Source organism: Cordyceps militaris (genome assembly GCF_000225605.1).
Source record: "Cordyceps militaris CM01 unplaced genomic scaffold CCM_S00001, whole genome shotgun sequence".
NCBI classification, from domain to species: Eukaryota; Fungi; Ascomycota; class Sordariomycetes; order Hypocreales; family Cordycipitaceae; genus Cordyceps; species Cordyceps militaris.
Genome location: NW_006271969.1, coordinates 3,913,685 through 3,931,780, shown reverse-complemented (window position 1 = coordinate 3,931,780; position 18,096 = coordinate 3,913,685). Strand labels below are relative to the sequence as shown.

Here is an 18,096-nt window from a genome sequence, read left to right as displayed (position 1 = left end):
AACGAGCAAGAGATTGTATGGCCTAGAAAAGGTAGGCGAGATGTGTGAGCATAGGAGTGATGACGATTTTATTGGCAAGACAGGAATTGAGTCTCGTTAGCATCGCGCATCACGGATTGGCGCCGGGTCATCACTTTGATGGTAGCATTTGATAAGTCAATATATGTTATAACGGATTGAATTTATACTTGACTTGTTCATACGTACAGGGTTGCACAACGGCAGGACACTGTCACGAGCCTCTGGAATCTGGAAAGTCGCAAGACCGTTGCAGTGTTCAGGCATTTCAACCCCTTGTGAGAACGTAGTAATGCAAGGTTTCGTAATTCTTGTAGTCATTGATCCAACATGAAAACAAATATATGGCTAACAAAAGCTTTCCCAGATAAATGGGCGCATGTGGGATATGAGATAGATGGATAGTCTCAGTACCGGAGCTCCGCCTGCTCCGGCCAGTTCCTTTCGATGGAATAGGATTTTCCTCTTCGTTGAGACTGGTATCGTGTTGAGGTGGAGTACTGTATTGCTTGTTTGTGGTATAGGTTCGATTTCGCTTCTTCTATCGTTCTTAATTGGTCTTTTTGCCACTAGAGGTTATGTCAAGTTAGCGGAGTTTTTTGAAACAATTTCTTCTCAAAAGAAGAAGGGAAAGAAAACAAGATGGGTGAGGCTGCTTACTCTTGTGCTTGACCGAGGTTCCACGCTTTTACGACGAAGCTCTGGGTCTTGTCGACGTATTTCTCGTTTCTAACATCCTTGACACCAACCCGCATACCGTCCTTTGTGAGGACCACGTTCTTCTTGCCCATCCTCTGCGAGGCCGTCTCACCCATCTTAGTGACGCTGAGGTAAACGTGGTAGAGGACGAAGCCAATGCCGCCCACGATGCTGAGGGTGAGGATCAAAGGGAGGATCTGTCTGAAGAGCGCGAAGGACATGGCGTTAGCGACGGTGTTGATATTCTTGGCTTGTCTGTCTGTTTGAGGAAACGGCGTGTTTCTAAATGCGCCGGACGCATGAGCGCTCGGGGGCGACTCGAGAGTTTATAGAGGTAGGTAGCGCGGCGGGAGGGGCGACGAAGCGGGCGAGTGTGTGCGCCCATCTCAAAACGTAGACGAATAGAGTTTCGGAGGACGCAACAGGTAGTAGAGCAGCGGAGTTGTGGCTTACAAGAAAAGGGAGAATTTGCCCATTTTGTAAAATTTCGTTGTATAGTTCGGCAAGGTAATGCGATATTAGGGAAGAAGAAGGATGGAAGGGGGAGAAGGGAAAAGAAGAGTGACCTGACGCAAGAATGGGTGATGGTTTGAGAGAACGAGGCAAAGGGTGCTAAGGCGACAGGTTGCCGCTTAGTGGGGGAGCGGGCACATGCCAACAGAGGCGCTAGGGAGGACACCTCAGTTGTTGAACAGTACAGATACTAAAAGGACAAGGACTACCTACTACTAGGTAGTGGATAATGCCTGCCTCGTGGATACACCTCACCTGAGGGTACCTCAGTGAGTTCGGCTGAGGGTGGCATCCCTCAGATGAGGTAGCCCTATTTCTTTTAGATATATACTATATAACTAACCCTAACCCCTAATAACCCTAACTAACCAATATCATATACCATTAACCCTAAATAACCGCTAACCTAAACACCTAACTACTAACCTAACTACTAATAACTAGTAATTAGTTATAAACTAATTAGGAACTAGTTATAAACTAATTAGGAATTAGTTATATACTAATTAACCTTTATATAGTATATATTAGAAATTAGTAAGGCAATATTACCTAAGGGATGCCACCCTTAGCCGAACTTACTAAGGTACCCTTAGGTAAGATACTGCCTATGCCTGCCTTAGTAACTATATACCTACGCGAGTAAGGCCTGTTTTTAGATAGGGTACTAGATAGGTCTCTTTTTTAATATGTTTTTTCCCCTATTATAACGCTATTAGCTACTACTATATATTAAAGATCTTATATATTTTTTTAGAAGCTATGTTAGACGCCTAGTAGCGTTATAATAGGGGAAAATTATATATTAAGTAAAACATGTCTAGTACACTATTAGAAAATAGGCCTCACGCGCGAGGTAGGTCTAGTCTCCTACTGTAATAGAGCGGTAACTACCAGCTTGCCAGCCTCGCGCAATGTCTCGCTTCGGTGGTGCGCCACTGGCTGCCTCCCACGGCCACGGGCAGAAGGTGGGCGCGCCAAGCGTGATCCTTGGTGAGGCGCAGCATTATTTGCATCGCCTACCGGTTGCTGTTTGGTGCTTGATGGGCGTTTTTTGGCCGGTCCTGAGAAGATCCGGCCAAACAGTCTTTGGCCAGCGTAGTTGCGCGAATCGGCTTGGCGAAATCAGGACCCGGGGATAATCCTCGAATGATTGTGTACTTATTTTCGCAGAGTATTAGGGGTTCTTACAAGACTGATCTATCCTTTAGTATTTACTTACCTACCTACCTACGCGCGTGAGGCCTGTTTTCTAATAGGGCACTAGACACGTTTTCCGCTTAATATGTAATTTTCCCCTATCACAACGCTATCAGGTTGCCACTACGTGTTAAAAAATATTTATATTTTTTATAAGCTGTGTTAGAGACATTAATAGCGTTATAATAGGGGAAAATTATCTATTAAAAAAACGACCTATCTAGTACCCTATCTAAAAACAGGCCTTACTTGCGTATATAGGTAGGAACCTAGAACGTATTATAGTGAGAGTAAGGGTACGCCCCTTATAGACGTGAGGCTGTTTTTTAATAAGGTACTAATATATTCGCGGTTTAACACGTAATTTTCCCTTATTATAACGCTGTTAGGTGCTAACATAGTTTATAAAAAACATAAAAGAGTTTTAACACATAGTAGCAGCCTAATAGCGTTGTTATAGGGGAAATATATATAGAGAGGACCTACCTTATAGTGCCCTGTTAAAAATAGGGCCTTACTACCAGGTATGTAGTTGTCACTCGGCACCTTGCGGGGTAAAAAGTAAAGCCGGCTCCGAGGAGCGCTCGACTCTTGCACTCCACAAAGTCGTTCACACAATGACATCCCGCGGTGCTGTAACTAGCTTAACTAATAACATAGGATGGGTCTCCCAAAATACACTCAATTACAACTGTGCTTAAATACAGAAAACATATAAAATAATCGCCATCTCGTACGAAATTAATGTTGTGATAGTAAAGGCACAATGCTTGTGCAGTGCGCTGTCGTCGGCTTGGATGCTGGTAGGGCCCCACCTGGGCCGCTCGTCTAGATTGGGAAAAGGACACCACAGCACGACTCTCGAGAGCTCCCACACACGTCCCGCCACCACTCCCAACGCCGAAGCCCTTCAAACCACTCGGCGTTGACACCTCTCCCCTTTCTTCTCCCCCTCCGCAGCGCCTGCACTCGGCTGCAGACCTGTCTCGTCTTTTTTCCTTTCCAATCCTCCTTATCTTGCTCTCTGTCCCCCGCTCGGTTGTTTTCGACGGATCATTGCGAATCCGCTCGCCACCGCCTTCTCTTCCTCCATCCCTTCTTCGACAGACCCACGAAAGAGGAACACACCCCCGCAAGAACCTCCCGATCCATCATGTCCGCCCCTGTAGGCGACGGCTACGGCCAATTCCAGGACCAGCCGCACGATCAGCAGCCTGATGGCGCTCCGGTCGACGCTGGCGCCGCCGTGGCGCCCAAGAAGAAGAAGCGTGGATATGCCGCTGGCGCCTTCGCCGTTGCTACCGGCCCCAATGCCGGCGCCGGCGGCCCGATGCAGCCCGGCGCGCCGTCTACCCCTCAGTACGGAGGCTATCCCCAGCCCGACATGCTGCAGGCCCAACAGGCCGCTGCCGGATACCAGTACGGCCAGCCCGCCGCCCCTCAGCCCGCCTATGGCGGCTATCCTGCTCCCGACCAGGCTGCTCAGATCGGTGTCCAAGACGTCGCCGGCATTACACAGGGCGTCGCAGGTATGAACATGGGCGCCCAGCAGCCTGGAAACATGCCAATGGCTCAGCCTCGCCCGGCGACCCTCAACCAGCTCTACCCCTCGGACCTGTTGAGCCAGCCTTTTAATGTCGCCGAGGTCGACCTGCCCCCCCCGCCGATCAATCTTCCCCCCAATGTAAGCTCTTGTCTTATCATGTGTGCCGCCAAAATGCTAAAAGTAACTGCCTTGCTAGTCAAGCGTAACTCGCTCCGAGACTGCAAATTGCCCTCCACAATACATCCGTTCGACTCTCAATGCGGTCCCCACGACCAACTCCCTGCTGAAGAAGTCGAAGCTGCCGCTCTCCCTCGTCATTCAGCCGTACGGCTCACTCCACGACGACGAAGACAATGTCCCTGTTGTTCAGGACCAGGTCATTTCTCGCTGCCGGCGCTGCAGAACGTATATCAACCCATACGTCACATTCATGGACCACGGCCACCGATGGCGTTGCAATATGTGCAACCTGACCAACGACGTTCCTCAAGCTTTCGACTGGGACTCGGCTGCTCAAAAGACGGTTGACAGATGGCAGCGACCTGAGCTGAACCATGCTGTTGTCGAATTCGTCGCTCCTCAAGAATACATGGTCCGACCTCCTCAGCCTCTGGTCTACTTGTTCATCTTCGATGTCAGCTATGCCGCCATCTCGAGCGGCCTACTCGCCACCAGCGCCCGCACGATCCTCGACAGTCTCAACCACATCCCAAACGCCGACAGACGCACGCGCATTGGTTTCATGGCCGTCGACTCGAGCCTGCACTACTTTTCCATTCCCAAGGACGAAGACGAAAATGCCGAGACCAACATGCTGGTTGTCAGCGATCTGGATGAGCCTTTTCTTCCTGTTCCTCACGATTTGCTTGTGCCATTGTCCGAGTCCCGCCAGAGCGTCGAGAAATTCCTCTCGAAGCTGGCTGAGATGTTCCAGAACAACCAAAGCAACGGCTCCTGCATGGGGCCCGCTCTACGAGCCGGTCATAAGCTCATCTCTTCACTCGGTGGCAAGCTTGTTGTCCTGACTGCCTCGTTGCCCAACGTGGGCGCCGGCAAGCTCGAGATGCGTGAAGATAAGAAGGTCCTCGGCACATCCAAGGAGGGCGCGCTGCTACAAACCGGCAACAGCTTTTATAAGAGCTTCGCTGTAGAGTGCTCCAAGAATCAGGTTTCGGTTGACATGTTCCTGTTTTCTTCCCAGTACCAAGACGTTGCCTCGCTTAGCAACTTGCCCAGATACACTGGTGGCCAGACCTGGTTCTACCCTGGCTGGCATGCTTCCCGACCCGAGGATGCGCTGAAGTTTGCTTCCGAATTCAGCGACTACCTCTCCTCCGAGATCGGCCTCGAGGCGGTTCTTCGCGTGCGTGCCACCACTGGTCTTCGTATGAACACATTCTACGGCAATTTCTTCAACCGAAGCTCCGACCTCTGCTCATTCCCTGCCTTCCCTCGCGATCAGTGCTACGTTGTCGAGGTTGCCATTGACGAGAATCTGACCAAGAACGTGGTCTGCTTCCAGGCGGCCATTCTTCACACAACCTGCAACGGTGAGCGTCGCATCCGCGTCATGACCGTTGCGCTGCCCACGACTGCGAACCTGCCAGATGTCTACGCTTCGGCGGACCAGTGCGCCGTCACAACCTATTTCACCCACAAGGCGGTCGAGAGAGCTCTCAGCAGCGGCCTGGACGCTGCCCGCGACGCCCTGCAAGCCAAGGTAACAGAGCTTCTTCAGACTTTCAGAAAAGAGCTTGCCGGTGGCAGCATGGGTGGCGGTCTTCAGTTCCCCGCCAACCTGCGTGGTCTTCCCATCCTTTTCCTCGGTTTGATAAAGAATGTCGGTCTTCGCAAATCGGCACAGATTCCCACAGATATCCGATCTGCGGCGCTGTGCCTGCTCTCCACCCTTCCTGTGCCTCTTCTGATGCGATACATTTACCCCCGCATGTATTCACTGCACGATATGCCTGACAGTGCTGGTGTTACTGATGGCGAAATTGGACAGATTGCGCTGCCACCTCCACAGAACCTCAGTTCCGAGAGACTGGCCCCCCACGGCCTGTACCTGATTGACGATGGGCAGACGCAATTCCTCTGGGTCGGCCGTGATGCCGTTCCCCAGCTTGTTGCCGATGTGTTTGGCGTCGAGGACCGTACGAATATTCATGTGGGGAAGGGGCGCGTACCCGAGCTTGAGGGAGACTTCAACGAGAGAGTTCGTGCCGTTGTCCAAAAGAGCAGAGATCACCGCTCTCTCGGGGTTGGAAGCATCACGGTGCCCCACCTGTACATTGTGCGTGAAGACGGTGAGCCCAGCCTAAAGCTGTGGGCTCAAACGCTGTTGGTAGAGGACCGCGCAGACCAGAGCGTCAGCGCTGCCCAATGGCTGGGTATTTTGCGAGAGAAGGTACGTCGGCACCCATGAGACTTGACGTATATTGCAAAATTTTGAGCTAACGATTCCAATTATCCAGGTTGTGCAGTAATTCTATTCGCCGGTGCGTCCGGTGGCCATTTCAGTCAAGGAAAAGGGTTTGCAGCAAGAGGCGCAGTTGTAGATTCAAGACGGCAGCCATGATCAATGAAGAGGGTAGCAAGAGGCGCATGATAACTTTTGGCTGAAGATGGACGAGGCGGGGGAAAAGTGAATATATATTAGATCAATTCAACCTTTATTATCAGTCTGTGGAACATCTATAACCCGTAGATGGAGATGTGATAGTTGGAGGAGGCGGTACTATTCCTTGTAGATAGCAGATTTCTAAACTTAAATATTGCAGTCTCATTGGCTGGCGAGCACGTGGGCCGTACATAAAGTAGAATGAGAGTCATCTTCTTTCTACATTGAGAGGAGCGTCCGTCCCTCCAACAAGTATGCGAGTGCTGAGCATTGTGACCAATAAAGGCTTCGATTACGCGCCCGGGCTAAAATTGGTGATGCGAGTGGAGCGAGCGCTACCGAGATGGAGATTACCATACAAGTTAGCTAGTAACGTTGGGTTGGCGGGTATTGGTTGATACCTGCTTTTGCGTTCATTTGTTTTATGTGCTTGTACAAGCTCGCATGTTGCCAGATAGGCGAGGATGGCGGATGAGCGTGCGCAGCACAACAGCGTAAAATATTGATTTGGGAAGCTTCCTGCCCGTCCAAGACCTAGCTTGGGTGAAACGCGTCGCCTATGGAGCTTCGCCTCTGTAACACGCGATGTGGGCGGTATTGCCGCCTTGGGGTGAGGAGGGGGAGTGGACCAAGAGACGGGATTGATGCAAGCAACGAGGATGACAGGATCGGTCTGGACTATCTTTGGGAGTGGACAGGAAGGGGCTCCGGAGCAATGGAAGTGCGCTGGTTGGTGTGCTGACGAGTGAAGATGTAGATGGTTTTCGTAGGGCATTGCGGGCCGCATATGATGTCAGCGTCCCTAATAACAGGTAGGAACCTACATAGGTAGGTACCTAGGTACCTACCTAGGCAGTGGTCTATCTGTGGGAGGTCAGTTTGTCATAACTTATTGGTACGATGTCCGGTGGTTTGAGCTCCCTCGCCAATGGCACATAAGCTCCAGGAGTGCAGCGATGAATCTGCGCCCTGTCTCACCGAGAGGACAAGTTTGGATGAAAGAGGGGGCATTGAAAGAAAGAGGTTCTATGTATTCCGTATCCGGCCCAGTTTTGACAAGTCGCGCCCCGAGCCGTGGAAATACCATTGCACTACGTTGGTACGACGCTGGCGAGACGCAGCTCTAGGCGTGCAACTTCGCTACGTGCAATGTACCTTCCCTGTAGATTGGTACCTGGGTACTAACATACTAAAGTACCTACCTGGTACCAGGTACCTACTAAGGTACCTACCTTAGGTGACTAGCAGCCGCTCGGCGGAATCAGTACACTGGATTCCAGCGAGTGGCGGCACAGTCTTTCTGCATTTATGATAAAGCTTCCACGGGGCCGCTCTCATTCACCTCTGTGTGAACCTCTGCGCGAAGCTGACTCAAGACCTGGGTTCGCTGATTGTACGCGCTGCTCTCGAGATTCATCCTCTCCGATTTTGTCATATCTGTGCCTACTGATCCAGCAAAATGTATGTTCTTCTTCGTTTTCCTCAGGCGCGAGAGATGGTGCACATCATGCCTGCCAAGTCGTGGCCGATTGGATTCTTATCCTCTCTTTTTATCCCTTTTTCCTCTTTGCGCCGGCGGCTATACCGTGCCGCTTATCCCTACTCGTCATGCTCGACTATGCACAAACGCCCCGGGTGCCCGACCGTGCCTAGCTCGCTCCCTCGGATACACGCAAGTATTGCATTGAGCGGCGTGAAATTGAGGGGCCTAACAAGTAGCTGGCCGTCTTCTCAAACAGGGACCCCCGCGTTTCGAGGACAAAGCTTTGGCGCTGGAGGGTGCCTGGCTTGTCCCCGATTCAGTCCGCCAAAACTGGTTGCACCGAGCCCGGGCGACCCACCACAGCCTGTTAAGCACGTAAGTACTTGGGTACATACGCGAGTAAGGCCTATTTTTAGATAGGGTACTAGACAGGTCTCTTTTTTAATATATTTTTCCCCTATTATAATACTATTAGGCTACTATTATATATTAAAAACCCTTTATATTTCTTATAAGCTATATTAGATATATTAATAGTATTATAATAGGAAAAATATATTAAGTAGAAAAAATATATCTAGTACCTTATTAGAAAATAGGCCTTATATATATAGGTAGGTACTTATAAATATATATAAGTAAGGCCTATTTTTAGATAGGGTATTAGATAAGTCTCTTTTTTAATAGCTAATTTTCCCCTATTATAATGCTATTAGGCTATTATTATATATAAAAACCCCTGAATTTTTTTATAAGCCGTGTTAGATACGTTGATAGCGTTGTGAGTTAGGGGAAAATTACATGTTGGATAGAGAATGTGTCCAGCGCCCTGTCAAAAACGGCCTTACGCGCGTAGGTACTAAGGTTACCAGGTAGATACCTAATAGTACCTACGCGAGCGGGGGGTGTTTTCTGCGATGCCTATAATGACTAGCCTGCGTTTGTATATATGTTTTTAGCCTTATGCAGAGATGTTAGCCTGTTTACAACATGTTAGGAGCCCTCTACAATATGTTTAAAATTATAAAATGGCGCTAATATGCCAAAAAAATATGTTAAGATTTAAAATCCTGCTCAAGCCATCTCAGAAAACAGCCCTGCGCCCCTAGGTAGTTAGACCAAGCCTGGCGCAACCACCACCGTTATTGCAGCGCCAAACAAGTGTGTGGCTGGAACCTGCCGAGGGGCCTTTCTGTGTCAAGCTACGCTGGAGAGCGGGACGGGCCCTGTCAGGTAACTACCTTAGTACCTAACGTATCTGTCGCGCTGTCTTATCCACACAACGACTCAGGTTGCGCCGTTGTGCCTGGGCCCCAGGCTCGTCGCCCGGATGTCCCTGGCCACTTTGCCAGATGCGTTGCAAGGCTCGGGCTAGCGCCTGGGGAGGCGTACAAAAACGAACGTTGATGCCTACCTGTCGTTGGCGTTTCTTTTCTCCTTTTTCTTCCCTTCTCCCTTTTGGCTTGTTGCATCTGCATAACTCGAGCTAACCCGCTGCCTCCCGACGCTACAGTTTGATCTAGTGGGTGGAGTAACCCTACGCCGTGCCGCTCTCTCGAAACAATACTTGCACGGAAGCGCAAAGCACAAAAAGGAGAAAAAAAGGGTTATAAAACAAGTGTCCTTGACAGACGAAGCTCAGACATATCCCGCCAGCGACCTTGGGTACTACTCGGGCAACCTACTGATTCGAGCACGTCTGTTCACGTCGGGCGATTAGTAGTTACCTCTGGGTCTGCACGAAGCACCTGTCCGTCCCTCCGCAACACGAGGCCCGAGCGGGGAACTTGTGGCCCATTCATTAGTGAAATAAACCCCTCCACAGAGCTCGGCTTTCCCTCATCGACGTCTTTCCAAGTCCTTGTCCTGGCGCCTGCACCTTTTTGACCGACTCGAGACGCCTTTCGGCCCCGGATACTTTATCGAATCTTTGTCCATATCTGTTTATTGCGAGAAAATTACAAGTTCGGTCCTCCAAAGGCAGAAAAAGTCACATCTTGGCCGGCCTCTTGATCGATTGCGCTACCCCGCCATCCATCATGTCCCGCGCAAACCCTCCCAATAACGCGACGGCGTCGCGCAAAATTTCCTTCAACGTCAGCGAGCAGTATGATATCCAGGATGTCGTTGGTGAGGGCGCTTATGGCGTTGTCTGGTGAGCAATGTGTCCTGCTTCCGCCATAACTGTCGCTGCTAACGGCGAGCTTTTGTAGCTCCGCCACCCACAAGCCATCCAAACAAAGAGTGGCCATCAAGAAGATTACGCCATTTGATCATTCCATGTTCTGCCTACGAACTCTTCGCGAAATGAAACTTCTTCGATACTTTAACCATGAGAATATTATTTCCATTCTGGATATCCAGAAGCCCAGGGGTTTTGACTCGTTCAACGAAGTCTATCTCATCCAAGTCAGCCTAATTTACCGCCGCCGTTGAACGCCTCTCAGATGGCAACGGCAACCGACTATGTATCGGACGCTAACACCACAGTAGGAGCTCATGGAGACCGATATGCACAGAGTCATTCGCACCCAGGACCTTTCCGACGACCACTGCCAATACTTCATCTACCAGACGCTTCGAGCGCTCAAGGCCATGCACTCCGCCAATGTGCTACACAGAGATCTCAAGCCCTCTAACCTCCTCTTGAACGCCAACTGCGATCTCAAGGTCTGCGATTTTGGTCTGGCCAGATCCGCCGCCTCTCAAGAGGACAATTCTGGGTTCATGACTGAATATGTCGCTACTCGCTGGTATCGTGCGCCGGAAATCATGTTGACATTCAAGGAGTACACCAAGGCCATCGACGTTTGGTCCGTGGGCTGCATTCTTGCCGAAATGTTGAGCGGAAAGCCTCTGTTTCCTGGCAAGGATTGTACGTTGTTGAATTTCTCGTGACCTTGTACTAGAAAACTGACCTGTTTGCAGATCACCACCAGTTGACTTTGATTCTCGACGTTCTTGGTACTCCCACAATGGAAGACTACTACGGAATCAAGTCTCGCCGCGCTCGCGAGTACATTCGCTCTCTGCCCTTCAAGAAGAAGGTTCCCTTCCGCACGCTATTCCCGAAGACCTCTGATCTGGCTCTTGATCTGCTAGAGAAGCTTCTCGCCTTCAACCCGGTGAAGCGCATCACGGTTGAGGAGGCTCTCAAACATCCATACCTCAACCCCTACCACGACCCCAATGACGAGCCGACTGCCCCTCCCATTCCCGAGGAGTTCTTTGACTTTGACAAGCACAAGGATAGTCTGAGCAAGGAGCAGCTGAAGGAGCTCATCTACCAGGAGATTATGCGATAAACTGTTGACTTTGTTGAGATGATCATTTAGCTATTTGCAACACTCGCGCAGATTCAGGGCTGAGGAGAGCCAGGCCCGTCAGGCAGGACCTTGAGTCGCTCGCAGAATTGCAGTGCCTTGTGCCAACTTGAAACGCTGCACGTCAACAAAATTCACATGTCTAGTGGTTGCAAGGAGAAAGAAGCGAGATATACACCAATTTGGATGATTTACAGAGTGCCATACGCAAGCATGAAGAGACGGCATGATGGACTTTTCCTTTCCAATTTGATAGTTTGAGCATTGGTCTTGGCTTCCCTTTTATAGTCAAGAATCTTTCTAGTTTCAGTCATAATATTTCAAGGTCAAATATCCTATCCCCTCTGGTCTTGCTCAACTCGTGTGCTCAGGGTCGCTGTTGCGGAGGGGCGAATCGACGGGAGGACAACCCCGCCGAGATCAAACCATCCAGGCCCCACCCTGGCGACAGTTATCCGTCCATGACAGGCTTGGACGAATTGATAAACGGAGCCGAATTCCTGATTTTCGCCAACTCCCTTGTGCAGATTTTCTTGTGCCAGCATACAGATGACGGTCGCAGGCCAACATCGCCTTATATTCTGCTCAAGACGGCCGCTCACAAGTCAATCTCCTCAGCGATAGTGCTCCCATCACGTCAACGTCATCGCCTGTGTTCGTCTGACCTCGACCCAAAGACGACACATATACGCAGAACTTTCCTACACATATACATATACTCCATCAGCATACAATCATGTTTGGCATAATACGGCGATTCTCTAGTGAAGACACCGACGTCCACCAGAGCCAAGACGGCCATGGCTTCCCACCACGCCACAAGGACGGCGTGCACGACGTCTTCAACCCGCTGCGGCCCACGGCCAGCCCGTTCCGCCCCCCGCCGCTCGACCCCATCGTCCTGCGCGGCTACAAGGACAGCACGCCGGCCAACTCGCGACTGCTGAGCCACGCCGTCGCCGAGGAGATTCGCACCATGGTGCCCGAGCGGCTACGCATCACCGAGGACTGGCACCTCGTATACAGCCTCGAGCAGGACGGGTCGAGCCTGAGCACGCTGTACCAAAAGTGCAAGTCGTATGAAGGGCGGCGCGTGGGTTTTGTCCTGGTTGTGCAGGATCAGGAAGGCGGGGTAAGTGTCGTTTTGTTTCTTTCCTTTCCCTTTGGTTTAGGGAGAGGTTAACGATTGGGCTACCAAAACTAGACCTTTGGAGCATACCTCTCCGAGTATCCGCACCCGTCGCCGTCGTACTTTGGCAACGGCGAGTGCTTCCTGTGGCGCGCGTCGACGCTGGTGTCGCTGCCGCCGCCGCCTTCGGCCGACACGACGCACATGACACGCAGCACGACACTGGCGGCCGGGCCGGTGCCGCCGCCATCATCACGCCGCTCCGGCGCCTCGACGCCCGGCTCCCTCGAGACGATTCGCTTCAAGGCCTTTCCGTACAGCGGCCTTAACGACTTCTACATGCACTGCGAGACCGGGTACCTGAGCGTCGGCTCGGGCGGCGGCCACTACGGCCTCTGGCTAGACGACTCGCTCGACATCGGCCACAGCGCCCTGTGCGAGACATTCGGCAATGAGCCGTTGAGCGACGTCGGCCACAAGTTTAGTGTTGTGGGCGTGGAGCTCTGGGTCCTCGGCGCGTAACGAGTAGAGAGGGGATTGTTGTTTTGGACTGGACGTTTGATTTGGTGTTGACGGCGTTTTCACTTATTTGAAAGAAAGAATCACTACCATATATACCTTGGCGGAATTTTGAATGAACAAAATCTGCGGCTAAACGTAACGTAACCTGGTTTTGATGGGCACGAGAAATATCTTCACTCTAGTCGGGGGCTGGTTAGAAATCAAAAAGACATGAAAGATGTACAGAATGGTAAGCATTCATTAAGATATCAACTGTGCTTCGAATTCTGCTATGCCCTCTAGGACGCCCTCTGGGCTTGGTTTCGCCGCGCACACGTCTGGGTGAAAGCCAAACGTGTCAATGAGAAAGTCCCTCGTCGTAGGTCCAATGGTAGCAATAAACGTCGTGCCATCTCGCCGGCCAGGAGCAACCTTGCCCGCCTCGTCCAGCAACCCTAGTCCGCGTAGCATGCTATCACACCCCGTTGGCGAGAAGACGACCACCCACCGCGACGGCAGCACCGAGGGCACGCGGGGTATCGCCGCCGCCTCCTCGAGCCGCCTACCAAAGTCTGCCGGAAACGACTCCATGACACCGGTCCCGTAAATGACCCTCTCCGTCACTTCGATGCGGCGGTCCGCCGCCAGCACGGGATCCATGAGCGTCCGGGGGATGATGTCGCGACGCTGCTCGCCAACGAGGAATAACAACGGCGGTTTTGTTGGGCAGCCGGCGTACCGCGCGCCATAGTCGTCCAGAATGTAGTGTGCGAGCGCCTCGCCAGTGCCCGTGTGCTCGCCCGAGACCTGTAGCAGGGAATCCTGGCGCACAGCGCGCAGTGCCCGCGTCGTGGCCGGTCCGACGCTGTAGATGGGGAAGTCAGCGAGATGCGACGAGGACTGCCCGGTGTTGACGGCGTGGGTAAAGGCCTCGACGGCGCGCTGCGATGTAAAGATGAGGCCCCCGTAGGCGGCGTCGGGGTGGCGGCTGATTTTTTGGTCGCGCAGCAAGCCGCGCAGCAGGGTCAGCCCGGCGTCATCGAATTGGTGCAGCATCACGGGGACGAAGATGGGGGCGAGGCGGCGCCCGTTGGGTAGCCGCGCGGCTGTGAGCTGGTCATGGTATGAGTCGCCGGGTGCGGACTGCGTCTTAAGGAGAAGCACAGGTACGGGTGGCTGTTCTTCAGCCGACAGGCCTTCCATTTCTCCGGATGTCTTGACGGCTCCGCCCGATTTCTTGTGTCTGGTTTTAGAGTAGAGGACGCCAATCGATCCCTGGCTAGAAAAACAGACTGAAAGACGCAAATGTGAGGCCGGCGTTGAAGTACGGAGGGACATAGCCAAGCGGGTGGGTCTTATCAAGAATAGTCTGAGGCAGACGCTCTCGATCTTACCGAGATAATAATTATTCAGGACCTGGGCAAAATCAAGAAACAATAGCTTTTTATACAAACTAGTGATTATTTGGATATTTTACCTTGTCTGTAGCGTCATCAGAATGTCATCCAGTAATACAATGCACTTTAAGCTTGTGAAGTTTGTGGGGCGCAAGTTCATAGCCGCCTCGAACAATAATTTGCACCAGCACCACTTGGACTTTGAAACACACACCTACAATTCGGTTGCTTAGCGAAGCTTCTGTTGTGCGATATCGCATTCTCTTGAAGAGCGACAGTGACCAAAATGGCGGAGGACACGAGAGAGGACGCTGTCGGGGCTGCGCCAGTGGGTGCCGGACCACCCGTGTTTCCAAAGGGCGTTGTTCTAGACAAAGACGGCAAGCCGTGAGTAATATACCTTCCACGTCAGTAACGCGAACTGCTCCAGCTAAAGAGTTTTTCCCTCCCAGCTGCCGATCATGTACATCTGGTGCCGCGTTTTCCGCGTGGGCGGCGCAAACTAAGCACAAAGTCAAGAGCGACAAAACCACCACAGCGGCACCGACCACGAAGACCATGGCCACGACCGAACCCGCCCCCGACTCTCGCGCCGACTGCCCGCCCGACGTGGAGATTCTGGGCCGCAGCTCGTGGACACTGCTGCACACCATTGCAGCGACATACCCGGACACGCCGTCGCGGACGCAGCAGGCCGACATGCTGCGCTTCGTGGACCTGTTTGCGAAGCTGTACCCGTGCTGGGTGTGCGCCGACGACTTCCAGGCATACATGGCCCGGCGCGTGCCCAAGGTGGCGAGCCGCGACGACTTTGGGCAGTGGCTGTGCGGCGCGCACAACGACGTCAACCGCAAGCTCGGCAAAGAGGTGTTTGACTGCTCTAGGTGGCTGGAGCGGTGGAAGACGGGGCCCAAGGACGGCCGATGCGATTAATCGATGCAGAGGACGCAATTTTACGATATGTGTATACTATGTACTTGGGGCAGCGTTCTGGGTAGACGGCGTGTTCACGGGTTGGATGCGGGTTGGTTGGACGATGCTATGTAAGCTCTACGTTAGTTGCATGATGATGGTTGAATTGGTATGCGCGCTTGACATGACAGGGGGGCAGAACTTCTTCACTCAGCATTACCAGACTAGCAACATTTTGCCAAGTAGAAGTCAACAGCTTTTTTCCTCCTTTTCAAATACGGCTCATTTCCTGTTGTTAACTTAACAATCGCTTCCGGCCGAACCGTCTTCAGTGGGGGGCGGCGAAGCTATTGTGGCGCCACCTTGCCAAATGGCGAGACTAGTCGCCTCACTATTTACGGAGCTCGGAGCTGAACGGGTGTTGAAGTGGTTGCTGCTTGGATTAGAAATAGAGGCGTTCTTCCTTATACATCTCTTACACCTCATACTTCTCTCTCAACTTAAACCAATAAACTCCTCTCAACTTGGTATCCCAACCGGCAACACTGCAGGCTTGGATTGACTACCTACCTACCTGAGAGACGTCATACATCAATCCGCTCCACAAATACTACTTAGTGCTTGAAACAGTTCAACTGCGGCATGGAACCTCGCACTATGGCCGATATAAGAGTGCGAAACCTCAAAAAGCCGGTTGACGTTGCCGAGTACTTGTTTCGTCGCCTGCATGAAGTCGGCGTTCGCTCTGTCCATGGCGTTCCCGGTGACTACAACTTGGTTGCCCTCGACTACCTCCCGAAAGCAGGTTTGAAATGGGTCGGAAGTGTGAATGAATTGAACGCAGGTTCGTATGAAGATTCTATCTCGTCAATGGATTCTAGCTAACCTGGAGGCTCTACAGCTTATGCTGCTGATGGCTACGCTCGGATTAAGACAATCGGCGCCTTGGTAACAACTTTTGGCGTCGGTGAGCTTTCTGCCATCAACGGCCTCGCCGGAGCATACTCGGAACATATTCCCGTGGTTCACATTGTTGGATGTCCCTCCACCCACTCTCAGAAGCAGGGCATGCTTCTCCATCACACCCTGGGCAACGGCGACTACAATGTCTTTGCAAACATGAGCTCGAATATCTCTTGCAATGTCGCGAAGCTCAACGACCCACAGGATACTGCTATTTCGATTGACCATGCTATCCGCGAGTGCTTTGTTCGGTCTCGACCGGTATACATCATGTTGCCGAGCGACATGGTGACGGCAAAGGTCGAGGGGCAACGACTCGAGACGCCGATTGATCTTGCCGAACCGAGCAATGATCCAGAACAGGAGGCGTATATTGTGGATGTCATTCTGAGAAACCTCAAGTCTGCAAAGTCTCCGGTCCTTTTGATTGATGCGTGCGCAATCCGTCACCGCGTTCTAGAGGAAGTCCACAAGCTACTGGCCAAAACCAAGTTGCCCGTCTTCGTTACGCCGATGGGCAAAAGTGCAATTAACGAGGATCACCATAATTACGGTGGTGTGTATGCTGGCGAAGGCTCTAGGCCATACAGTGTCAAAAAAGCTGTCGAGTCGTCCGATTTAATTCTGTCGATCGGCACATTGCAGGTACTGTGTATATCCCTGTCAGTATACATGGCTTCTTGACTGACATCAGTTCAGAGTGATTTCAACACTGCGGGCTTCTCGTTTCGCACGTCAAAACTCAATGTTATTGACTTGCATAGCGATCATTGCATTATTCACTACTCGACATATCCTGGCGCTCGGATGAAGGGTGTTCTTCGCAGACTTATTGACGCTCTAGACCCCAGCCAACTCTTCATAACTCAAGTTCCTGCCGTCAAGAATCAAGTGGCAGAAAATGACGATGGAACCCCTACTATTTCTCAAGCCTGGTTCTGGCCACGCGTGGGTGAATTCTTTGCCAAGGATGATATTGTCGTGACAGAGACGGGCACTTCAAACTTTGGCATTTGGAGCTCCAAGTTCCCAGCTGGTGTTACCGCTCTCAGCCAGGTTCTTTGGGGCAGTATTGGTTGGTCTGTTGGTGCAGCTCAAGGAGCTTGTCTGGCGGCGAAGGATATGGGAAGCAAGCGCCGAACGATCTTATTTGTTGGAGATGGATCATTCCAACTCACGGCTCAGGAGCTCAGTACCATGATTCGACACGAACTTAAGCCTATTATGTTAGTCATCATTGTTCCCGAATATCTCGATTTACTAACAGTTTTGCAGATTTCTCCTAAACAATGATGGCTACACGATTGAAAGGTATATCCACGGCATGGATGCGGAGTACAACGATATCAATAGCTGGGACTATACCGCTCTTGTTGATGTCATGGGCGGCTCGAAAACGTGTGCCAAACATGTCGTCAAGACAAAGTCCGAACTTGACAATCTTTTGACTGATTCGACGTTCAAATCGGCTGACCGCCTTCAATTTGTGGAAGTAATCATGCCAAGGAAGGACGCACCCTCTGCTCTGATTACGACGGCGGAGGCAAGTGCAAAGACGAACGCGGAGCAGAGCTAAGAGTCAATGGACATTGCATATTGCTTAACTTAGACTTGAATTATATATATGCAACTCATGATAGAAAATAAGAGATACATTGGAAACGAGCAAAATGTGCGGTTCAATACACAACATAATTTTTCAGCGGTTGGTACTGAAGGTTAAGCTGGGGATCCACACCAAACGGCGCGCCAAAGAAAAAAACTTGACGACTCCAACCTCGCCTCTCGA

General features: G+C 51.5%; 7 protein-coding genes across 7 annotated transcripts; 5 read left to right on the top strand and 2 right to left on the bottom strand.

Annotated features, from left to right (window-relative positions):
- Nucleotides 1-286: 286 nt before the first annotated feature.
- Nucleotides 287-1,193, bottom strand: CCM_01237 (uncharacterized protein; the record flags this gene model as incomplete). The annotated part of the gene is made up of 3 exons (XM_006666394.1): nucleotides 287-494; nucleotides 679-972; nucleotides 1,171-1,193. 3 exons carry the CDS (start codon nucleotides 1,191-1,193, stop codon nucleotides 287-289), a joined length of 525 nt encoding a protein of 174 aa, XP_006666457.1.
- Nucleotides 1,194-3,047: 1,854 nt separating this feature from the next.
- Nucleotides 3,048-6,627, top strand: CCM_01236 (Sec23/Sec24 trunk region; the record flags this gene model as incomplete). The annotated part of the gene is made up of 6 exons (XM_006666393.1): nucleotides 3,048-3,065; nucleotides 3,138-3,185; nucleotides 3,238-3,585; nucleotides 3,623-4,114; nucleotides 4,173-6,386; nucleotides 6,574-6,627. The coding sequence occupies 6 exons, from the start codon at nucleotides 3,048-3,050 to the stop codon at nucleotides 6,625-6,627; spliced, it is 3,174 nt and encodes a 1,057-aa protein (XP_006666456.1).
- A 3,494-nt stretch (nucleotides 6,628-10,121) lies between these two features.
- Nucleotides 10,122-11,387, top strand: CCM_01235 (mitogen-activated protein kinase; the record flags this gene model as incomplete). Its single annotated transcript, XM_006666392.1, has 4 exons — nucleotides 10,122-10,237; nucleotides 10,296-10,491; nucleotides 10,576-10,957; nucleotides 11,011-11,387. 4 exons carry the CDS (start codon nucleotides 10,122-10,124, stop codon nucleotides 11,385-11,387), a joined length of 1,071 nt encoding a protein of 356 aa, XP_006666455.1.
- Nucleotides 11,388-12,141: 754 nt separating this feature from the next.
- Nucleotides 12,142-13,056, top strand: CCM_01234 (TLDc; the record flags this gene model as incomplete). The annotated part of the gene is made up of 2 exons (XM_006666391.1): nucleotides 12,142-12,537; nucleotides 12,610-13,056. The coding sequence occupies 2 exons, from the start codon at nucleotides 12,142-12,144 to the stop codon at nucleotides 13,054-13,056; spliced, it is 843 nt and encodes a 280-aa protein (XP_006666454.1).
- A 240-nt stretch (nucleotides 13,057-13,296) lies between these two features.
- On the bottom strand, nucleotides 13,297-14,373 carry CCM_01233 (Tetrapyrrole biosynthesis, uroporphyrinogen III synthase; the record flags this gene model as incomplete). Its single annotated transcript, XM_006666390.1, has 1 exon — nucleotides 13,297-14,373. The coding sequence occupies one exon, from the start codon at nucleotides 14,371-14,373 to the stop codon at nucleotides 13,297-13,299; it is 1,077 nt and encodes a 358-aa protein (XP_006666453.1).
- Nucleotides 14,374-14,718: 345 nt separating this feature from the next.
- On the top strand, nucleotides 14,719-15,365 carry CCM_01232 (augmenter of liver regeneration; the record flags this gene model as incomplete). The annotated part of the gene is made up of 2 exons (XM_006666389.1): nucleotides 14,719-14,819; nucleotides 14,885-15,365. The coding sequence occupies 2 exons, from the start codon at nucleotides 14,719-14,721 to the stop codon at nucleotides 15,363-15,365; spliced, it is 582 nt and encodes a 193-aa protein (XP_006666452.1).
- A 621-nt stretch (nucleotides 15,366-15,986) lies between these two features.
- On the top strand, nucleotides 15,987-17,883 carry CCM_01231 (pyruvate decarboxylase; the record flags this gene model as incomplete). Its single annotated transcript, XM_006666388.1, has 4 exons — nucleotides 15,987-16,188; nucleotides 16,246-16,952; nucleotides 17,007-17,533; nucleotides 17,583-17,883. The coding sequence occupies 4 exons, from the start codon at nucleotides 15,987-15,989 to the stop codon at nucleotides 17,881-17,883; spliced, it is 1,737 nt and encodes a 578-aa protein (XP_006666451.1).
- Nucleotides 17,884-18,096: the final 213 nt, after the last annotated feature.